This window comes from Scyliorhinus torazame, chromosome 18 (assembly GCF_047496885.1).
Source record: "Scyliorhinus torazame isolate Kashiwa2021f chromosome 18, sScyTor2.1, whole genome shotgun sequence".
Taxonomy (NCBI): domain Eukaryota; kingdom Metazoa; phylum Chordata; class Chondrichthyes; order Carcharhiniformes; family Scyliorhinidae; genus Scyliorhinus; species Scyliorhinus torazame.
In genome coordinates, this window is record NC_092724.1 from 120,272,276 (window position 1) to 120,295,415 (window position 23,140).

Consider the following 23,140-nt stretch of genomic DNA (forward strand, 5'->3'; position numbering starts at 1 on the left):
TACCTCCTCCTCGCCACATCACCTCACCAACTCCACGCTGCTGATTAACATTTTACAAAGTTTCAATGGATGTATGCAGCTGTTGAAAGTCAGCTCACTGTGTGACTTTAACCATCACTGCCAAGCACAAACCTGATCCCAAACAGAGTCTACATGTCAGGATTCAGAGTTGATTTTGCTGTCCACAGCTGAGAGTAGATGTAAAGGATTTGGCAGTCTATTTAACAGTAGCACGGGAGTTCACCCTGTGTCTATTCCAACAGTTATCCTTCAACCAACACGCCAGAAGTAAAAGCAAAAGGTTAAATGAGCATTTATTTATTTTATTGGGATCTTGCTGTGCATAGTTGTCTGCAATTTTTGTATTTGTTCATTTGTTGCTGATAAGGCCAGCAATCATTGGCCATCCCAAATTTCCCTTGAGAAGATTCAGTCCATGTGGTTTGGGTATATCCACAGTGCTGTTACTGGGGGAGTTCCAGGATTTTGATCTAGCAACTGTGAAGGAACGGCGGTATAGGTCCAAGTCAGGATGGCGTGTGGCTTGGAGGGAAACTTGCAGGTGGTGGTGTTTCCAAGGAGCAGTTACCCTTGTCCTTCTGAGTGGTAGAGATTGCGGGTTTGGAAGGTGCTTTCAAAGGATCCTTGGTGAGTTACTGCAATGCATGTTGTAGATGGTACGTACTGCTGTCACTGTATCAGTGGTACATCAGTGATGGAGGGAGAGAATGTGTAAGGTGGTGGCTGGGGTGCCGATCATGCGGGATGCTTTTTTCTGGAGGTTGTTGAATTTCTTAATTGTTGTTGGCGCTGCACTCATCCAGGCAATTGGAGAGAATTCCATCCTGACTTGTGCCTTGTGGATGATGGACATGCTTTGGGAAACAGGAGGACACTTACTGCAGAATATAGGCCTTTGACATGCCCTTGTAACTATAGTAGTTATATGGTTGATGAAGTTAAGTTTCTGGTCAATGGTAACCGCCAGGAATTTGGTGGAGAATTCAGCGATGGTAATGTCATTGAATGTTGGAATATGGTTATTTTCACTCTTGTTGGAGATGGTCATTGCATGGCACTTGTATGGCACAAATGTTACTTGCCATTTATCAAATTAAGCCTGTCCAGGTCTTGCTGTATGCCAGTTCAATATAAACATACCAATCACACAGCAATAATATAAGTTCTTTATTTGCAGATGAGACAACATACAAATAATGTTAACCAGGAGGCTAAGTAAACAGATCTGACGCCTACCATCTGCTGTTTGTAAACTGAATAAAAGTCATGGGACTAATACATCGTCCTGTTGGAGCTGGTAGTGATTGACAGCACTTCCAGATACATGTCATATCACAACATTCCCTTTATTTCTAAACTAAAGGTTTACCTTTAAAGAATCAAACTATTTACATGATAGCAAAGGAAAATAACACTGTATCTGAACAAAACACTATACAGAGCACTAAATTTACAAGTGTCTAAGAGGAATTGGCACTTTGCTTATCCATCCGATCTTAGTTACTGTGATCTTTGCTAGAGGCTGGTATGTGTTTTCAGAATGCGAGCTGTTTGTGTTTACATTTTATTTCTGCTTGCAACAGGATTGCTCAAGTTTCTGGATGTAATATTGTTCTGATTTGGCATCTGTCTCGTCACACCACCATGGTTGTACGTGATACAGTCTTGGTTCTGGGCTCAGGCTGATGGTTTTGCTGGATTCCATGTGCTATCAGTTGGGTGTTGTACTGGAACGTTCTTTCTGATGTTCAGGTTGGGTAATTCATTACCTGCAAGCCGGTTATTTGCATCTTCACCTTCCCTTATTTCTCAAATAATGCACCTCATACCCCTCGGAGTATTGACGAGTGTTGACTGGGGAGTGTTGTCTGAGCTTGTCTGCCGAATAGTCATTCCGCATTGATTCCGCGGTGCAATGAAATGCGCATGTTTGGAATGGATATACATATTTGGTTCAAATTTTGCCTGCAATCTATTGGCTGATGATCTGCATTGCAATGTTAGGTGATCTTCTTCCAGTATACACACAGGGTTTACAATGATGCTCTTTGTGGTCTGTGGTCTTTGTCATTGCCTTGATGATGCCATTGATGGTGACTAACGACACATCCTTCCATGTCTGTAAGCCTGCGATCACTGGACCTGTGCTGTCCACAACATCAAATATCTGTGGTTATCAGAGTATGTTTCTGTGGAAACTTGAGTGTGATGGATCCCAGGCATGGAATTTCCAAGCCATTGTATGGTGTGAGTTTGACAATAATTGGTTGAATCATTACTTGTCACTTAGAATCTATAAATAGGACCATAGACACATTATGGCACTGAAAGAGGCCATTCAGCCCATCGTGTCTGGGCCAGCCAAAAAGGAGAAAAAAGAAACAGTGCGCTCATTTTAATCCCACTTTCCAGCCCCTGGTCCGTAGCTTTTCAGGTTACAGCACCTCAGATGCAATCCAGGTACCTTTTAAATGTGAATTGAGCATTTATGCCTCCACCACCAATTTAGGCAGAGAATTCCAGACACACCCTACCCTTGTGGGTGAAAAAGCATTGTCTCATATCCCTTGTAATCCTTCAACCAATCACCTTAAAGCTATGCCCCCTGGTAACTAACCCTTCAGCAAATGGAAGCAGGTCTTTCCTGTCTACCCCATCTGGGCTCCTCAATCTTGTACACCTCAATTAGGTCACCCTTCATCCTCCTCTATTCTAAAGGAAAACAACCCCAGCCTATCCAATCTCTCCTCATGGCTGCAATTTTCAGGCTCCGGCAACATTCCTGTAAATCTCTCCAGAGCTATTATGTCCTTCCTATATTGTGGTGACCAAAACTGTACACAAAGCTCCAGCTGTGGCCTAACCAACATTTTATACAGTTTCAGCATGTCATCCCTGTCTTTGTATTCAATACCTCACCCAGTAAAGAAAATAATTCCATTTAGGTTTTTTACCATCTTATCCACCTGGCCTGCCACCTTCAGAGACCGGTGGGCAAGTACTCCAAAATCTTTCACTTCCTTTGCCCTTCTCAATATCCTCCAAATTATTGGTTTGTTTTCACTCCCCAAAGGCATCACCTCACATTTTTCCGGATTGAATTCCATTTGCCACTTTTCAACCCACTCAACCAACACTTACTACCAACACTCAACCAATAATGGGCAGCACGGTAGCACAGTGGTTAGCACTGTGGCTTCACAGCTCCAGGGCCCCAGGTTCGATTCCCAGCTTGGGTCACTGTCTGGGCGAAGTCTGCACGTTCTCCCCGTGTCTGCGTGGGTTTCCTCCGGCGCTCTGGTTTCCTCCCACAGTCCAAAGACGTGCAGGTTAGGTGGATTGGCCATGCTAAATTGTCCTTCATGTCCAAAAAGGTTAGGAGGGGTTATTGGGTTAGGGTGGAAGTGAGGGCTTAAGTGGGTCGTTGCAGACTCGATGGGCCGAATGGCCTCCTTCGGCACTGTATGTTCCAAAAAGGTTAGGCGGGGTTATTGGGTTAGGGTGGAAGTGAGGGCTTAAGTGGGTCGGTGCAGACTCGATGGGCCGAATGGCCTCCTTCTGCACTGTATGCTCTATGTTCTTACTAAATAATCCTGATTGTGTTAAGAATTATACTGACAACAAATTTCGGATTATCAATCAGACTCACAATGTCGCTCGCTTACGTATGCTAGGAGACGCACATATTCACAAACAGAGCCCAGCCCTGTGCAGACAGAAGAAGCATGTCCATCCATTACGCCTCTTCCAACTAAACAAAAGCTTGGGGGACAGCCATTCTCTGGTTAATTCACCTAGGGAACATCTCTACCAATCAGAGTCCACTGCCAATTAATCAGCATTCTCTTCTCATGCAGTGGAAATTGCTGTTCCCTTTACTGTTGGTTTATCTTGCGTCTGGCTGAGTGCAAGACAAAAAACTTTGATGGCATGTTTCTTTTTTAAGTAATATTTAATTTAAGTTCCTGCTTAAACTTTGCAGCAAGTAGATATATCCTGGTTAAGCGCTCCAAAATTCAAACAATGTTGCAGGGACCTGGTGCCTGCTGACTGCCAGGAGTTGTGATCCCAGAATGAATGTACGATGTGTAGAATTCATATCGAGCTGCAGAATCATGTACACGCAGTTAGTTCTTGATAGTTGTTTCACTTTCACACCTGTTCTTTTCTTCTGCAACTTGTGATGGGTTAAGGCTTGTTTAGTTCGGCAATCGAATCTTCAAAACCATGCTGCCACATATTCCTATTCTATGTAAACGTACCAATCACACAACCAGGATTGGTGGAACAATAAAGTGAATTCTTTATTTGAACTACGAGGCTACGTATACATGTTTGACTCCTACATTGGAACACTGCCAACTGGAAGTTACATTGGAAGTTACCCTCCAAATCACTCACCGCCCTGACTTGGAAATATATTGCCGATCCTTCATTGTCGCTGGGTTAAAATCTTGGAACCCCCTTCCCATCAGCACTGTGGGTATACCTACTCCACAGAGACTGCAGTAGTTCAAGAAGGCAGCTCACCACCACCTTCTCGAGGGCAATTAGAGATGGGCAATAAATACTGGACTAGCCAGCAATGCCCATATCGCTTAAAGTTTTTTACAAATCTGCTGCTTGTAGATCGAATACAAGCCATGGCACTAATACATCATATCCTATCGAGGTGGTAGTGATTGACGACGGTTTATGATAGGCATCCTTAAAGGCACACCTACTTCATATCATAACATGGAATTGAACATTGCTATGCAACATCAGCAAATATCCTGACCTTAGGATGGAGAGGAGATTATGATGAAGTAGCTAAAGATGATTGGGCCTTTGATCAGCCATGATCATAATGAATGGTGGAGCAGACTCAAAGGACCAAATGCCTCTTCCTGTTTCTATTTTCTATGTTTCTAGGATACCACCCTCAGGAGCTCCTGCTTAGATGTCCTGTGACAGATGATTGACCTTCAGCAATCACAACCATTTTTCTTTAAGCTCAGCATGACTCCAACTTACTTTGCCACTGATTCCCATTTCAGTTTTGCGAAGGTTCCTTGATGCCACACCAGGTCAAATGCGACCTTGATGCCAAAGGCAGCTTTTGTCTCCTGTTGCATTCGGTTCTTTTATCCATGTTTGGACCAAGGCTGCAATAAGGTTTGCAGTTGAGTCCCCCAGCAGAGCCCAAAATGAGCATCGGTGAGCAGGTTATTTTTGATTGAGTGTCACTTGATGGCACTGTCAACAATACCTTCAATCATTTTGCTGATGATGGAGAATAAACTGACGAGACAGTGATTGGCTGGATTGGTTCTGCCCTGCTTTTTCTAGATAGGACATACGTGGGCAGTTTTCACATTTTCAGGTGGATGCTAGTGTTGTCGCTGTTGTGGCTTGACTAGATGTGTGGCTAATTCTGGAGCAAAGTCTTGGGCACTATAGACATACGGTTACCAAGACCCACAGTCTTTACTGCATCCAGTGCCATTAATTGATGTCATGGCGAGTTAATCGACTGAGCTGAAGGCTGGCTTCTGGGGATCTCAGGAGAAGACCAAGATGGATCACCTACTCAGCACTTCTGGTTGATCAGCTGGGCACCTCATCATTGAGGATCGCTATGCTTGTGGAGCCTCCTCCTCCAGCTATTTACTCCATTGTCTACCAACATTCGGAACTAGATGTGCCAGGGCTTAAGGACATTGATTTGGTCCATTAGTTCCAGGATTGCTTAGCTCTGTCTTTGCATGCTGCTTCTGCTGATTAGCTGAAATGTGCATAGCTCGCCAGATTGGCATCCCATTTTTAGGTATGCCTGGTGCCAGTCCACACATGCTCTCCTGCACCCCTCATTGATCCTGGATTGATGCCCTGGTTTAATCGAATTGGTAGACCGAGGGATTTGCCAGGTCATGTCGTTGAATACAATTCTGCTGATGATGTTCCACAGGTAAGCTAAACATATACAAGGCACCCAGAGTCATCTCTCTTTATTAGAGAAAGGCAATTTTTATTAGAGAGTGGCAAGTAGCTTGAGGGCCACCACTTTGCATCAAGCATGGAGCAAGGCAAGGAGGTAGGCCTCCTTGAACTATCTCATCTGGTGCAAAGATTGACCCTGCTCTGTTGGCTCCATTCTACACCACAATCTAGCCATCCAGCCAACTGAGTTAACAGCCCCACCCTGATGACCCATAGTGCCTCATGGATGCTCAATTTTCAGTTTCTAGATATCTTTTGAACCAGTCCCGTTTCGCACGAGGATAATGCCACACAACACGATGGAGGATGTCCTTCGCATGACGATCGAACTTTGTAATCACACTCCAACTAATTCTGTCACCGGTAAAACAGATGAGTTTTTCTGACAGTCTGGTAGTTTTATGATTCTCATCACTGCGACTTTTTTATTCCAGATTTTTTATCTTATTAATGGAATGTAAATTCTTGAACTCGTGCCTCTGGATCATTAGACAAGGCTTCTAGATTACTAGTCCAGTGACATAACCATTAACAACCACATTATGATGTGGTGACTTTTCTACCATATGCTGTAGTAGCATTTGAAGTAGGTTGTCAAGCACTGTGAGGCACTTTGAGGATGGGATATAGTTTTGCGTCAGCCAGTAGGAGTTTTCCCAGATTGTACTTGAATCCAGTTATTTGCAGGTTATTACTGCTTCCATCACTGGAACCAAACACCCTAGCTGTGTAAAAATGATCTTTAAAATCTACGTAGATAAATGAATAGATCTCCTTTTCGGTCATGATGATTAAGAATATTGATCAGGATACCGGATCAAACTCCCTCGGTATTTGTGGGATCCTATTGTACACATTTTTGCTGCCACGTTTTCTACATTAAAACAGTGACAGCATTTCAAAAGTACTTCATTTGCTGTAAGAACACTTTGGTTTGTCCAGAGCTCATGTAAAGCACAATATAAACCCAAGTCTTTCCTTTTTTTCTTGATAGCCTGAATGTCTCTTCCCAAAGGATATCCTCCATCCACTGTAAACTTCACTTCACCCAAAACTCTGCCGCCTGTATTCTAATCAGAGACAATCACCCTGTGTTCATTACCCGACACTGATTTCAGTTTCGGCAACACCATGTTTTTAAAATATTTATACTTGATTTCAAATCCCTCGGTGGCTTAGCCCTCCCCTATCTCTGTAATCTCCTCCAGCCCCACAATCCTCAGAGATATCTGTGCTTTCCAATTCTGATCTTTCACAAATTCCAAATTAAAATGGCTACAGATTAATTGATTTAATTCAGATTTAATGCCTTCAGCTGCCTAATTCCTAAGCACAGAAATTCCCATCTGAAAAATTTTCCTCACCTGTCCTAATATCCTCCTCCTGCAGCTTGATGGCAATTTTTTTTATCACTCTTCTTTCAAGTGTCATCTAATGTTAAAAGCACTATATAAATGCAAGTTGTTGTTAGGTTAAGCATCTTGGTAGGGTCTTTTCTGGGACAATGATTGGAGAGTTAATTCATTTAGTGTAACTCTTGGCATACTTAGGAAGCCGTGTAGCTATTTTTGTTTACCTGCCTATCCAACAGACATTTTAATTAAACATGTGAAAAGACCAAGGTTCTCAGGACACAGGCAATGCCATGGTCTGCCATTCCACTACACGGTGATAAACAATAACAGGCAGCAAGAATCTAACCTTTTTCCCTTGACGATCAACTGCATTACCATCACTGAGTCCCTACCATTAAGAACCTGGGCTTAACCATTGACTTGAAACTGAACTTGACCATTCGTACAAATACGTTGGTTACAAGAGCAGGTCAAAGCTTGGAGAAAATCACCAAAGCCTGTGCACCATCTACAAGTCACATGTCAGGAGTGTGAAGGATTACTCTCCACTTGACTGGATGAGTGCAGCTCCAACGACACTCAAAAAGCTCAAAACCACCAGGGCAAAGCAACCTGTTTGATTCGCACCCCATCCACCGCCTTCAATATTCATTCCCTCCTCCATGAGTGCACTGTGGCAGCAGTGTGTACCATCTACAAGATGCACTGCAGCAACTCACCAACTTGGACAACACCTAACAAATGTGCGACCTCTACCACCTAGAAAGCCAAGGACAGCAGATTCATGGGTTAGTACCCTCAAATTACACACTATTCTGATTTGAAATCATATCCTATAACTTCACTGTTGCTGGGTCAAAATCCTAGAAATCCTTCCCTAACAGTTGTACGAGCAGTGACTCAAAAAGGTAGCTCACCTTAAGAGCCTTCAGAGATGGACAATAAATATCTGTCTTGTCAAAAGTGCTTACGTCACATAGAAGAAATCAAACATGTCTCTGAGAACAGCTAACAAACATCACCCTCTTTCCAGCAGATTTACATATTTTCTTTCTGTTTGATAGGCAATTGGAAGACAATGATGCAGAAGTCAGAGGCAAGGCAGTCAACTCATTGGTAAAACAACATTTCTTCAATATGCTTTCATGGAGATTGTTTTAGTTTTATGTTATACAAGGGAAGGTGAAAGATGATTGTGCTGGGATTTTAACTCCTAATATTAGCATTTAAATACTTGTAGCTCAGGTTCAGCACAAGTTAGGTACAGAGTAAAGTTCTCTTTACACTGTCCCATCAAACTCTCCAGGGACACTCCAGCTCCCTGCATCTTCCTTGTATTCCTCAATTCCCTTAGTATCCATGTCCCTGGAGTGGGGGAGTGGGCCTCAGTGGGGTGCTGTGTTGGAGGGTCTGTGCAGACATTATGGGCTGAATGGCCTCCTTCTACGTTGTCGAGATTCTATGATTCTATGATCTCAGGTTACTATATGGAGCAGATGGCTGTAATCAAGGTGTAGAAAGGAGTGGAATTTGAGGTTTGGTGAGGGTGGAATTAATGAGGTGAGGTGCATGGGGATTGAGGGGTGGTATGTGGTGTGGGTTCAGAGGGTGGGATAGCTGTGGGGTTTTTAGGATGGGATTTGGTGGTGGGTGTAACATGGGATATGGTGCGTGTGTGTGGGGGTGAGGGAGTAGCGCCGGACACGAGTCTTTGATTTTGCCGATGATTGAAATTAAAACATTTGCCTCCACAGCCTGAGGGATTAATTTGATAATAAGAAAGCTGATTTTTAGGGCTAGTTTGTATTTTAGAAATTTCCAAAGCCACACTGGATAAATGGTGACTACGTTGTCTGGTATGACAAAAGGTAGGCACAAGGCTGAACATAGAAATGGAAGCTGGAGTATGTCATTTAGCCTTTCGAACCTGCTTTGCCATTCAGTTGGAATTACACCTCCACTCCAGCTCCCTGCATTTTCCTTGTATTCCTCAATTCCCTTAGTATCCATAAACCTGTCAACCTCTGTCATGAATACACATATCAGCTGAGCACCCAAATCTCCCTAGGAAACAATTTCCAAAGATTCACAATCACTGAAGAAATGTTTCTCATCACTGTGGTTAGCACTGCTGCCTCACAACACCAGGGGCCCGGGTTCAATTCCGGCTTGGTTGACTGTCTGTGTGTAATCTGCACGTTCACCCCGTGGCAACGGGGGTTTTGTCTGGATGCTCTGGTTTCTTTCCACAGTCCAAAGATGTGCAGGTGGATTGGCCATGCTAAATTGCCCTTTAATGTTCAAAGATGTGCAGGTTAGGTGGGATTGAGAGGAAAGGGTGGGGGAGTGGGCCTCAGTGGGGTGCTGAATTGGAGGGTCTGTGCAGACACTATGGGCTGAATGGCCTCCTTCTATGTTGTCGGGATTTTATGATCTTATATGGCTGATCCCTTATTCTGAGACAGAGGCCTCATGTTCTATATTCTGCAGCCAGAGAAACATCTTCCCAGCATCATCCCTCTCAAGGCCCTTAAGAATTTTACGTTTCAATTGAATCATCTCTCATTTTATCTGGACTAGGCCTAGTCTACTCAATATGTACTCATGGGGCAATCCCCTCAGCCCTGGAACCAGTCTAGTGATATTTAACTGTACTCCCTCTGTGGCAAATGTGTATTTTCTATTGTAAGGAGGCCAGAACTGCACACCATATTCCAGATATGGCCTTACCAATGTCCTTTACAACTGTAGTAAGAATTCCTTATTCTTAGACCCCAATCCTTTTGTGATCATTAACAAAGATTGTAAATAGCTGAGGACCAAGTTCTGATTCTTGCAATATTGCTAGTTATAGTCTGCCAACCCAAAACTGTCCCATTTATTCCTTTTCTCTATTTTTTTCCCATTGACTGATCCTCAATCCATACTCATTAGTATCCACAAAATCCTAATTCTGGGTAGCAACCTCCTGTGTTTCACTTTATTAAATGGTTTTGAAAATCCAAATATATTACATCTACTGGTTCCCCCTTTTCCATCCTGCTAGTTACATCTACAAAAGATACTCTAAAACACTTGGCAATTATTTTTTTAAATTTAAAGGACCCAATTTTTTTCTTTTCCCAATTAAGTGGCAATTTAGCATGGCCAATCCACCTACCCTTGACATCTTTGGGTTGTGGGGGAGAATGTGCAAACTTCACGCGGGTCCTTGGCGCCATGAGGCAGCAGTGCTGTGACTTCCCCTTCATAAATCCATGTTAACTCTGATTTTCTGAATGCCCTTTTATAATGTCCAGCATTTTGGCATTACTGATGTTAGGCTAACTAACCTAAAATTCCCCTTTTTCTCACCTCCTCCTTTCTTAAATAGTGCGATCACATTTACTACCTTCCAATTCTCGGGGACTGTTCTGGAATCTAAGGAATTCTGAAAGATCAAAATGAATGGATCCACTAAGAGACAGTGATTGTGACAGTGGCAACTACCTCTTTTAAACCCCAAGGACATGGGTCATCAGGTTCAGGGGATTTGTCACCACTTTGTCCCATTAATTTCTTCATAGAGCTATACTGACACAACTATACTGATTTTTTAAAGTTTGCCTTTCTTGCTAGACTCTTGGGTGGGATTTTCTGGCCGTTCCCACCGGTGACATCTTCCGGTTCCTGCCGAAGGTAACCCACTGAGGTGGGTTCCCTGGTGGTGGGAAGGGCATGCCACACAAAACACCGTAGACTTCAACAGGACTGGAAGATCCCACCGTCAGCCAATGGAGAGCCATCATTGCCGCCGGAAAGCACGGCAGACAATCCTGCCGTTGGTTTCTGCTTTTTTAATTTGGACCTAACTCCTGAGATTTTCTCAGTGGAACAGCATTCCAAATTCTACCTATGTTGCTGGCTCCTATGTGGACCACAACAAGTAGATACTCGCCTTCCCACTCCAGGGTAGTATTCAGATGTGGGCAGATGTCTTTATCCCTGGCAGCAGGCAGGCAATACAACCTTCGGGGCTCCAGTTTGCTGCTGCAAAGAATGATATCTATCCCCCGTGCTATACTGTCACCTATCACCATGTTCCTATTTGCTCCCATCATGTGAAAGGTTTCCTGTACAACAATCAGTTTGTCCATCAACCCTGGAGCCCTTGTTCTGAGTCGGTGTTCCACACAGTTTGGCAAGCACTTCCTACCTGTTGGACAAAGTCAGGTGCTGCGGTTCCTCCATCACTACATGCTGGATTCACAATCCTGCCTGACTCGTAGTCACTGAGTTCTGTCACTGACCATTGACCTACTCTAAAGTTCTGCTTAACCTGAGTGTGTAACAGCCTCCTGGCACAATGTGTCCAGGTCACCTTCCCTTCCCTGATGCTTGCAATGTCTGCAGCTCAGAATCCAATTCAGAGTTCTTTGATCTGTGAATATAATCCAGATATAATTTTCTGGGATCACAATGCTCTCCACAAACTCCCACATGTTGCAGTGATAGCAAATCACCTACCTTTCCATCTCTCTCCAAACATATTTATTTGGTTGGTTAATTTGCTATTTTTAATTACATCAAATACTTTAGTTTTATTAATTTATCTGAAAGAAATGAAATTATGACTTTTGACCTTGGTTCACAGAGTGTCCTTGGACTACCTAACAACAGAGTGCTCCAATTGCTGCTCGAGATGGTGGAGGTAGACCTAAGTCAGTTCGTGCGATTCCAGGTTAGTCCTTTGCCCTCGTCCTCAATAGCCCCAGTCATAAGAAACACTGCAATGAAGGCTGGATGATAAAGGGGCATGTACCATTTGAGTCTGAGCTTATAGAATAGAGAATGCCAACACAGCTAGTATGTGAGGACTCCAGAATGCCCTGGATGACCATTTGTGTGAAAAAAGTCTCTGGCTTGAGTCACTCCAATGTCTGCAACTCAAAATTAATTATTGGGAATTGTGATGGCAAATAGAAAATATATGAAATTGAACTATTTGGAAACAGGAAACAATAAAGTAATAGGTGGCACTAATTATTAAAAGGAGAATTTGGATTGGGACAGGGCTGCTAAGGAGAGAGAAAAGTAAATTGAATGGAGATGACCCTGAAATGACACAAGTACTGAAGACAATTTGCCTCACTAGAAGAATGTCGAGAGTGTTAGTGTGATGGTTATTAAAGTATGATGGAGATTTTCACCAAACCAAATTGGACAGGACAAATCCCTGCGCCCATATGGATTTTAGCCTTGACTCCTCAAACTCAGGAAGAGAAAGTAGAGACACAGGTCTTCATAGGTAACAATTCAATAGCAGAATGGATAGTGCCAGAGAACAGGTGGGCAGCAAACATGATTTCCATCTTCTGAAGGATAAAGATCGACTGGTTAGCTTATCAACAGTAAGAAACATACCAGGATCTTTGCTAAAAGATGACAAAATATCTTTGATCAGAAATTATAATTAAAAACAGCATCGATCTCCAGGGGGATCGGAGACCCCCGGTTGCATGCTCTTTGGGTGGTTCCCTGGCACAGCTGATGTACCCTGTGTACCCTGGCAGTGCCAGCCTGGCACCCTGACACTGGCAGCCTTCTACCCTGGCAGTGCCAACAGAGTGCCAGCCTGGCACTGTCAAGTGCCCAGGTGGTACTGCCAGCTGGCTGAGGCGGTGCCAGGTTGGCACTGCCAAGGTGCCCTGCTGGCAATTTTGCACGTGCGCGATTGGGCTGGGGTTGGTGTTGGTGGTGTTGGTGGGGCCTGGGGGCCCTCCCATGTTGTGTTCGGGCTCGGGGGGTGGTGGGGGGGGGAGGTCGGGAATTTGTTTTGTGGCCCTCGGAGATTGCTAGCGTCCCGTTCTCGCGCTACAATGGGGAGTTCGAGCGAGCAGAGCTCCCCTTTGTAAAAAACAGGGCTATGTGTGGCCTCCGCCACACAATCCCCATTTAGGCCCCTTATTCAAAGTGAGTCGCATTGGATAGTCATGTGTTTTCCAGCACTGCGAGTACCGGGAAACCCACGGCTAAACGCACTCGCTCGGGGACTTTGTTCCCATTTAGGAAGATCGTTCCAATAGATATATCCATTAAATCTACTCTTCATATTTCTTTCTAATTTTCTCTCACACTCCAATTTCTCTCATTTCAGTATTCTTTTTGTCGTCCTTTGTTGGTTTCTAAGCTTTTCCCAATAGTCTGGTACGCAACTAATCTTCAATGCATTCTACACCTTTTCTTTCACTCGTTTTTTTCATTCGTTCATTGGATGTGGGTGTTGCTGGCAAGACCATCATTTATTAGCCATCACCAATTCTCCTTGAGAAGGTGGTGGTGAACTGCCTTAAGACCATAAGACGTAGAAGCAGAAGTACTCAGTACTCTGACATCGACTCTGTTCCGTCATTCAATGAGATCATGGTTGATCTGATATAATCCTCAACTCTACTTTTCCGCCCTATCCCCATAACCCTTGATTCCCTTACAGATTAAAAATCTGTCTCTCAGCCTTGCACATACTTAACAACCCAGCCTCTACAACTCTCACCAGCAAAGAATTCTATCATCCTCAGAGAAGCAATTCCTCCTCATCTCTGTCATTAATGGGTGAGTGCTTACACTTTGTTTATGCCCTCCGATCCTTGACTCTCCCACAAGGGGAAACAACCTCTCAGCATCTACCCTGCTAAGCCCCCTGAGAATCCTATATGTCACCTCTCATTCTTCTAAACTCCCATGAGTACAGGCCCAACCAACTGAACTTCTCCTCATAAGGAAATCTCTCCATACCCGGGATCAACAGAATGAACCTTCTCTGGACTGCCTCCAATGCCAGTATATCTTTCCTCAGTTAAGGGGACCAAAACTGTCCACAGCCTTTCAGGTATGGTCTTAAATAGTGCCTTGTATTTAGAAAATTTAGTTTTAGTTTTAGCAAGTCGACCCTATTTTTATACTCCATTCATTTTTTTTAAAAACAATTTTATTGAGGTATTTTTTGGCATTGTAAACAGTTACAGATACAGAAATGTGCAAACATTAACAGAAAACCAACATTTCAACCAAACCATAATGCACATACCCGCTCCTCTCCAATAGACACTACCCGCCTATTTATCCCTCCTACTCTACCCTAATCACCGCCCCCCCTGCTGACGTTCACTCTCCCGCGAAGAAGTCGATGAATGGTTGCCACCTTCAGGCGAACCCCAATACAGATTCCCCCTCCATTCCCTTTGAAATGAAGGCTAGCCTTCCATTTGCCTTCCCAATTACCTGCTGAACTTGCATGCTAACCTTTTGTGATTTGTGCACAAGGACCAGACTCTGAGATTACCCTTGTTTTCAAATACTGCCATGTGCATAACATTCATTTAAGGTATCAGCTGCGACTCAGGTCATTGCACACTTTCCCCCAAGTCTGAAGACTGTAGATTTAAGACCACGTTGAACACAAAATTAGTCTTGACACTTCCAGTGCAGGACTGAGGGAGATGAGATGTTAAACTATGGCCCCATCTGCCTTCTCATTGTTTCTAAGAAGCACTTGGGAGTTCTCCATGGTGCCCCTGAGGAGGTCAACACCTATCCCTCAACCAATCTTTAAAATAGAGTAACTGGCCATTATCCATTGGCTGTTAGTGGAGGCTTGCCACGTGTCCATTGACTATTGCATTCTCGACATTACAACACTGAAAAAGTACTTCATAGACTGTCAAGCGCCTTGAGATGTCCAGAGACCATGGACACACACCTTCTCCCTCAGACAAAGTTATCTCTTGAACCTCTGCAGTCCATGTGTTGTAGGTACGCCCACAGTGGTGTTGGGGAGGGAGTTCCAAGATTTTGACCCAGTGACAGTGAAGGAACGGTTATATATTTCCAAATCAGGATAATGAGTGGCTTGTACTCTTGCTGCATTTGCACGTGGACTCCTTCAGTCTCTTAGGAGTTGCGAATGGTGCTGAATATTGTGCAGCCATCAGCGAACATTTCCACTTCTGAGATTAGTGGAAGAAGGATCATTGATGAAGCAGCTGAAGGTGGCTGGGCCCTGAGGAAGTCCTGCAGTGATGTCCTGGAACTGCAATGATTGATCTGCAACAACTAGAACCATCTTCCTTTGTGCAAGGTATGACACCAAACAGCAAAGGGTTTTCTCCCAAATTCCTCCAGTTTGACTCCAGTTTTGCTAGGGCTCCTTGATGCCATACTCAGCCAATTGGTGTTTTGAGTTCAAGAGCTGTCACTCTCACATCACCTCTGGTGTTCAGCTCTTTTGTCCATGTTTGAACAAAGGCTGTAGTGAGGTCAGGAGCTGAGTGACCCTGGCAGAACCCAAACTGAGCGTCAGTGACCTGGTTATTGCTGAGCAAGTGTTGCCTGATTGTACTCTTGATGACCTCTTCCACCAATTTACTGATGATCAAAAGTAGACTGATGAGGATGGTGAATGGCTGGGGTGGATTTGTTCTGCTTTTTGTTTTTCCTGGGCAATTTTCCACATTGCCAGGTAGATGCCAGTCTTGTAGCTGTACTTGATCAGCTTGGCTAGTGGAGCAGACAGGTTTTAGAGCACAAGTCCCCAATACCATTGTCGGAATAGTGTCAGGACCCCTAGTCTTTGCAGTATCCAGTGCCTTCAGTCGTTTCTTAATATCATCTGGAGTGAATTGAATTGGCTGAAGACTGACATCTGTGATGCTGGGGACCTCTAGAGGAGGCTGAGATGGACCATTCACTCGGCACCTCTGACTGAAGATCGTTGCAAATGCTTCCGCCTTGTCTTTTGCACTTAAGCGTGTCAAACAGCAAATCCCTTCAGCTGTTTGCAACAAGCAAAATACTGGCGGTATCCAAACAGCCCATGCTTGCAAAACTCAACACAGTGAGTGCGATTCTACCAGAAGGGAACAAAGTCCCCCAGCGAGCGTGCTTCACCGTGTGTTTCCCGGCACTCACAGTGCTGAGAAATACATGGCTATTCAACGCAACTCGCATTGTATAAGGGGCCTGAACGGGGAACTAGCGGTCAAGGCCGCAAATAGCCCTATTTTGTACAGTGGGGAGCTCCATTGTAGCGAGAGTTCGGGAGATTGTAGGAAAAATGGCATCCCGATCTCCGAAGCCTCCAAAATGATCCTAACCCCTCTCTCTCTCCCTCCTCCCCCCCCCAGCCCCCAATGCACTATGGGAGGGTCCCCCTCCCCTCAAAGACCCGTGCTGGGCACCCCAGCCCGATCACGCGTGCAGAAAATTGCCAGCTTGGCACCCTGGCAGTGCCCGTGCCAGCTAGTACTGCCACCTGGGCACCTTGGCAGTGTCAGGGCACCACACTGCCCAAAGGACATGGAGCTGGGGGCCAGCAATCCCCTAGGAGAGCCCCACGAGTGCCTTTCCGTCTGGTCCCCATTTATGAAGAGCAGTGCTGAACGGTGCTCGCCCTAGGCTCTGAGGCGAAGGGAATGAATCCCAAAGCCTCAGGTACCTCTGAAAACTGCACACTAGAGTGAGGCTTACTATCTTGCTCTAATATGCAGATTTGCCAAAACATGATCCCAAAAACAATGGGCGGGATTTACATCATGTTGAATCTTGTGAGACGTGGCAAGCCGGGTAGATCCCGGGAGCGTGGCCTCACGGCTTTCATCCACAGCGCTGCGGCGAGCTGCTTTTCTGGTACAGCGTGATCACACCCAGTATCAAACTTTAGATGTAATTCTGCAATCGGACAACATCTGTTGAACAATCCTGGGTGTTGTAAGAATTACACTCCGACGCAATTTAATATTATCAGTTGGGCTAGCAGTATGGCGCACTTAGGCGTGCTAGAGGTTGCATACTCTGCTGTTTGCAAACAGAAAGAACATGTAAACACATTGTGACTCTTTCACCTGAGCAAAATAGGTGACAGCCATTCTCTGGTTCATTCCCCAGTGCATTGCCCTGACCAATCAGTCAACTTACCTGGTTTGAATTTGAACAAAGCTTGATATTTAACTGTCAGTCATTAATTAACAGGTGCTTTCTCCATGGTAATTGCTCTACCAATTAGAGTCCACTTTTCAACCAATCAGAATTCCCTTCTCATCAAATAAAATTGTCATTCTCTTTGTATTTGGTCCTGCTTCAACATGGATAATTTTTCAGAGATACTCAAATATATTATTGTTGAGAGTTATGAAATATATCCTCAAATGTTTTCCACTGCTTCTTTACCTTCTTATCTTTCAACCCATTTGCCCATTCCACATCAACCAATTCTGCCTTCTTATCCTTGTATAAGTTTTTAAAATTTAGGTTTAAAATCTGGTTTCAGACACCCATTTCTCACCCTCAAACTGAATGTTACATTCTCTCATATTATGATCACTCTTACCAAGAAGATCCTTTACTGTGAGGTCATTAATTAATCCTGTTTCATTACACATTAAGTCTAAAATAGCCTCTTCTCTGGTTGGTGGTTCCAGAATGTATTGATTTAAGAAACTACCCTCAATACATTCTATGAACACATGCTATCTTGGTCAATTTAATTTACCCAATCTGTACAAAAATTAAAATCTCCCATAATTATTGCAGTACCTTTCTTTCAAGCCTCCATTATTTCTTGATTTATTCTCTGTTTTACAACGTAGCACCATCAGGAGGTCTATAACACCAGTGGTTAGTACTGCTGCCTCACAGCGCCAGGGACCGGGGTTCAATTGCAACCTTGGGTGACTGCACATTTTCTCCATGTCTGCATTGGTGTCCTCCGTGTGCTCCGGTTTCCTCCCAAAGTCCAAAGATTGGCCATGCTAAATTGTCCTTTAGTATCCAATGGTTAGGTTGGGTTACAGGGATAGGGTGGGGGAGTGGGTCCAAGTTAATGTGCTCTTTCAGAGGGTCAATGTAGACTTGGTGGGCCACCTTCTGCATTATAGGGATTCTATTCTATTCTATTCTATAAACTACTCCTACCAGTGCCTATGACCCTTTACTAATCCTGTTCTCTACCCATACTGATTCTACATCTTGATCCTCTGACCCAAGATTATTTGTCACTACTGTACTGATCTCATTCTTTATTAAAAGAGCTACTCCCTCAAACTCCATAATATAACTACAATCATTGAAAATTATTTCAAAACTTGAAACCTACTTAGTTAAATAAAACAAAATAATGATGGCAGGGAAGGAGACACTTTGCAACTGAAGCATGTGAGAGTTGGTGGAAACCTCTTGTGATCTAGGGCAATTAAACCTGCAGCTCGAGGAACCTTAGTGCAGAGTTGATGAGCTGCGGTCTGAGCTTTGAACAAAGCGATGCATCAGGGAGGGGGAAAGTTAGGCCGTGACACTCCTTAGGTTTGGTACATCAGATGTGATACAACGTGGGTGCAAAGAGAAAGCCATGGAGGGTGGAAATATAGGGATATGGGGGTGGATGGGAAGATGCTTGTGTGCTCTTTAGACACCAGCATCATCAAGCTGGATGAGTGGGCGACTCTGGTGATTTGGTGAAGGGGCCAGACTAACTTCTGATATATTAACCTATTAATTATCTGCAAAGGTGTTGTCTGACCGACTGAATGTTTCTATTTTAGATTTCCAACAGCTGGAGTATCTGTTTTTCTTTCCTATCAGCTTTCTTAGATACTCTTAAAGCCTTTTAGAAAAACAAATTCCAATTAAGAGGCAATTTAGCGTGGCCAATCCACCTACTCTGCACATCTTTGGGTTGTGAGGGTGAGACCCACGCAGACGCAGGGAGAATGTGCAAATGCCAAATGGACAGGGACCGGGATCGAACCCGGGTCCTTGGCTCTGGAGGCAGCAGTGCTAACCACTGCGCCATCGTGCCGCCCTTTACTTAGATTTTCTGACCATACCAGTAAATTGAGCTGATAATAATGAGTGCTCCCTCCAGTGATGTAGCTTGGAAAGGCATTTCCCAATGTAGGATCCAGTTATAAAGGGCCTGTGCTGAGTTAGTTCATCTTAGCTAGGGTTGCACCATGGACTTCCACACTTGACCAGGGTGTCCCCTGGGGTGACGCAGTTGGCTTGGCTGAGCAGAGAGTAAGGGGAAGTTGGCCCGAAGGACTGAGCTTATCACTGAACAAGGGGCATGGTTGTAAACCTCTAATTCTGCACAGGATCTCATTCACAGGGAGCATAGTGTGGTGTGCATAGGGAAATTGGGAAAATGTCATACTAGTGCAGTAGATGGGACTATTATGAGGCTGGATACAGTGTGGATGGAGCTTTTACTCTGTATCTACCGTTCTTTACTTGCCCTGGGAGTGTTTCATGGGGATAGTGTAGAGGGAGCCTTACTCTATATCTAACCACGTGCCCTGGGAGTGTTTGGTGGGGACAATGTAGAGGGAGCTTTACTCTGTAGCTAACCCTTGTTGTACCTGCCTTATGCCCAGCTTTCTGACCCCAACACCCCTCAGTTTGATGAGGTCAAAGGAAGCTTTAGTCAAGTACTTTATCGTGCTGTTGGACATTGCTGGTAGCACAGTGATTAGCATGTGGCTTCACAGCGCAATGGTCCCAGGTTCGATTCCCGGCTGGATCACTGTCTGTGCGGAGTCTGCACGTTCTCCCTATGTCTGCGTGGGTTTCCTCCGGGTGCTCCGGTTTCCTCCCACAAGTCTCGAAAGACGTGCTGTTATGTAATTTGGACATTCTGAATTCTCCCGCTGTATACCCGAACAGGCGCCGGAATGTGGCGACTAGGGGCTTTTCACGGTAACTTCATTGCATTGCAAGCCTACTTGTGACAATAAAGATTATTCATTAAAAATTATATTCTTTAACTTTTATTTTTTTTGATTTTAAATGCTCAGCCTGTCATGTTCTCCTGCAGCCATGGATAAATCGGACATTCCTATTTCTTGCAGATAATACGGGCCTTTGCCCGACTCCATCTGAATAGTGAGCACGTGAAGCGCAGTCTGTTGAACCGACAGCTTGGAGAGGGACCACTGGCCAGGTACTGTAGGGGCGGGGGGGAAAGAACTAAAGTGTCACATACAAGAGAAAGACACAACTCTGTCTAGCTGAATTGGTGGTGCAGAGCTCGATTTCCAGTTGGGGTGAAGTTAGCTGATCTCAGAAAGAGTCATTTACATTCGTTGGCTTACAGAATGGGAAGAACAGCCCAGGTCCCCTCCCCTTGGCTAACTAACAGAAGACAGAGAGTTGGGATAAGAGGGGCATTTTCAGGATGGTATCTGCAACTAGTGGAGTGCCACAGGGATCAGTGCTGGAGCCACAATTATTTACAATACATACTAATCATTTGGACAAGGGAAGTGAATGTATCATAACCAAGTTTGCAGATGATACAAAAATAGGTGGAAGGGCAAATAACGAGGATGATGCAAAAAGTCTACAGACAGGTTACATGAGTGGGCAAAAACTTGGCAGATGGAATATAAGGTACGGAAATGTGAAGTTATGCACTTTGGTAGGAAGAATAAAGATGCTGAATATTATTTAAATGGGGAAAGACTGCAGTAAAAGCTGCAGCACAGAGGGATTTGGGGGTCCTCACGCATAAATCACAAAAAGGCTAGCATGCAAGTTTAGCAGGGTTTAGGAAATGCAAATGGAATGTTGGCCTTTATTTCAAAGGGAATGGAGTATAAAAATAGGGAAGTCTTGCTAAAACTATACAAGGCACTAGTGAGTTTTGGTCCCCTTAACTAAGGAACGATATATTGGCATTGGAGACAATCCAGAGAAGGTTATAGAGTCAGAGGTTTACAGCATGGAAACGGGTCCTTCGGCCCAACTTGTCCATGCCATCCAGTTTTACCTCTAAGCTAGTCCCAATTGCCCGCATTTGGCCCATATCCCTCTATACCCAGCTTACCCATATAACTGTCTAAATACTTTTAAAAGACAAAATTGTAGCTACCTATACTGCAGCTCGTTCCAGGCACTCACCACCCTCTGTGTGACAAAATTGCCCCTCTGGACCCTTTTGTATCTCTCCCCTCTCACCTTAAACCTATGCCCTCTAGTTTTAGACATCCCCATGTTGACTATCTACCTTATCTATGCCCCTCATTATTTTATAGACCTCTATAAGATCACCCCTAAGCCTCCTGTTCTCCAGGGGAAAAAAATCCCAGCCTATCCAGCCTCTCCTTATAACTCAAACCATCAAGTCCTGGTAGCATCCTAGTAAATCTTTTCCGCACTCTTTCTAGTTTAATAATATCCTTTCTATAACAGGGTGACCAGAACTGTGCACAGTATTCCATGTGCGGCCTTACTAATGTTTTGTACAACTTCAACAAGACTTCCCAACTCCTGTATTCAATGTTCTGACCAATGAAACCAAGCATGCCGAATGCCTTCTTCACCAAAATGTCCACCTGTGACCCAACTTTAAGGAGCTATGAACCTGTACTCCATGATCTCTTTGTTTTATAACTTTCCCCAACACCCTACCATTAACTGAGTAGGTCCTGTCCCGATTCGATCTGCCATAATGCATCACCTCACATTTATCTAAGTTAAACTCCATTTGCCATTCATCGGCCCACTGGCCTAATTGATCAAGATCTCGTTGCAATCCCTCAAGCCTGACTAGCACATGGCACTGTTAACAATCTTGAGATTACAACCTTTGAGGTCCTACTTTTTAGTTTAACTCCTGTCTCACTAAATTCAGCTTGTAGGACTTCATCACGTTTTTTACCTATATCTTTGGTGCCTATATGCACCACGACAGCTTATCTGTTCATCCTACCCCTCCAGAATGCCCTGCAGCCTCTCCGAGACATCCTTGACCCTTGCATCAGATAGGCAACATACCATGCTGGAGTCTCGCTTGCGTCCTGAGAAACATCTGACTATTCCCCTTACCATTGAGTCTCCTATCACTATAGCTCTGCCACTCTTTTTCCTGCCCTCCTGTGCAGCAGAGCCAGCCACGGTCCTATGAACCTGGCTGCTGCCACCTTCCCCTGGTGAGCCATCTTCCCCCAACAGTATCCAAAACATTTTGCAGGGAGATGGCCGCAGGGGATCCCTGCACTGCCATCCTACTCTTCCTCTGTCTGGTGGTCACCAATTTCTTATCTCCCTCCGTAATTTCTAACTGCAGTGTGACCAACTCACTGAACGTGCTATCCACAACTTCCTCAGCATCATGGCTGCTCCAAAGTGAATCCATCCGCAGCTCCAGAGTCGTCAAGCGGTTTAACAGGAGTTGCAGTTGGACACACCTCTGGCACGTGAAGGAGCCAGGGACACCAGAAGGGTCCCTGAATTCCCACATCGCACAAAAGGAGCATGACATGGGTCTGGGATCTCCTGCCATTACTTAACCATCAAGTTAAGTGACAACAACAACTACAATGCCAAGAGAAAAAATAAAAGAAAAACTACTTACCAGTCACCACCCAATCACGTACCTGCTGGCTGTGGCATCACAGTTCGATTTCTTTCTATCTCTCACTTGCCCTCGAGTCTCCCTTGGAGGTCCTCCTCTCCACTCCTCCCGATGATGAGCATCTCTTTCCCCTCAGCACCGAATTCCCACTCAGCTCCAAATTCTCAATACCCTTACTCTAGCTGAAGTTTCACTTCTACTCCTACGTCTTATAGTATTAAGAGAGCAGATTGGTTCACTAGCTTGATCCAGGTGTGGAGTGAGTAGGGATTTTCTTATGAGGAGAGGTTGAGTAGGTTAGGCCTGTACACATTGGAGTTTAGAAGAATGAAAGGTGACCTTATTGAGACTTATTGATTCTCAGTGAGCTTGACAGGGTAGATGCTGAGTCATTTTT

The 23,140-nt window shown here is 44.4% G+C and overlaps 1 protein-coding gene across 5 annotated transcripts in view; it reads left to right on the top strand.

Annotated features, from left to right (window-relative positions):
* The window catches only part of LOC140395466 (protein HEATR9-like), a 154,098-nt gene that overhangs the window by 124,525 nt on the left and 6,433 nt on the right, over positions 1-23,140 (top strand). For all 5 annotated transcript variants that reach the window (XM_072483242.1, XM_072483246.1, XM_072483245.1 and 2 more), the window contains 3 exons: positions 8,423-8,474; positions 11,992-12,078; positions 20,237-20,328. In XM_072483242.1, coding sequence (XP_072339343.1) covers positions 8,423-8,474; positions 11,992-12,078; positions 20,237-20,328 — 231 coding nt within the window. The remainder of the gene's footprint in view (positions 1-8,422; positions 8,475-11,991; positions 12,079-20,236; positions 20,329-23,140) is intronic.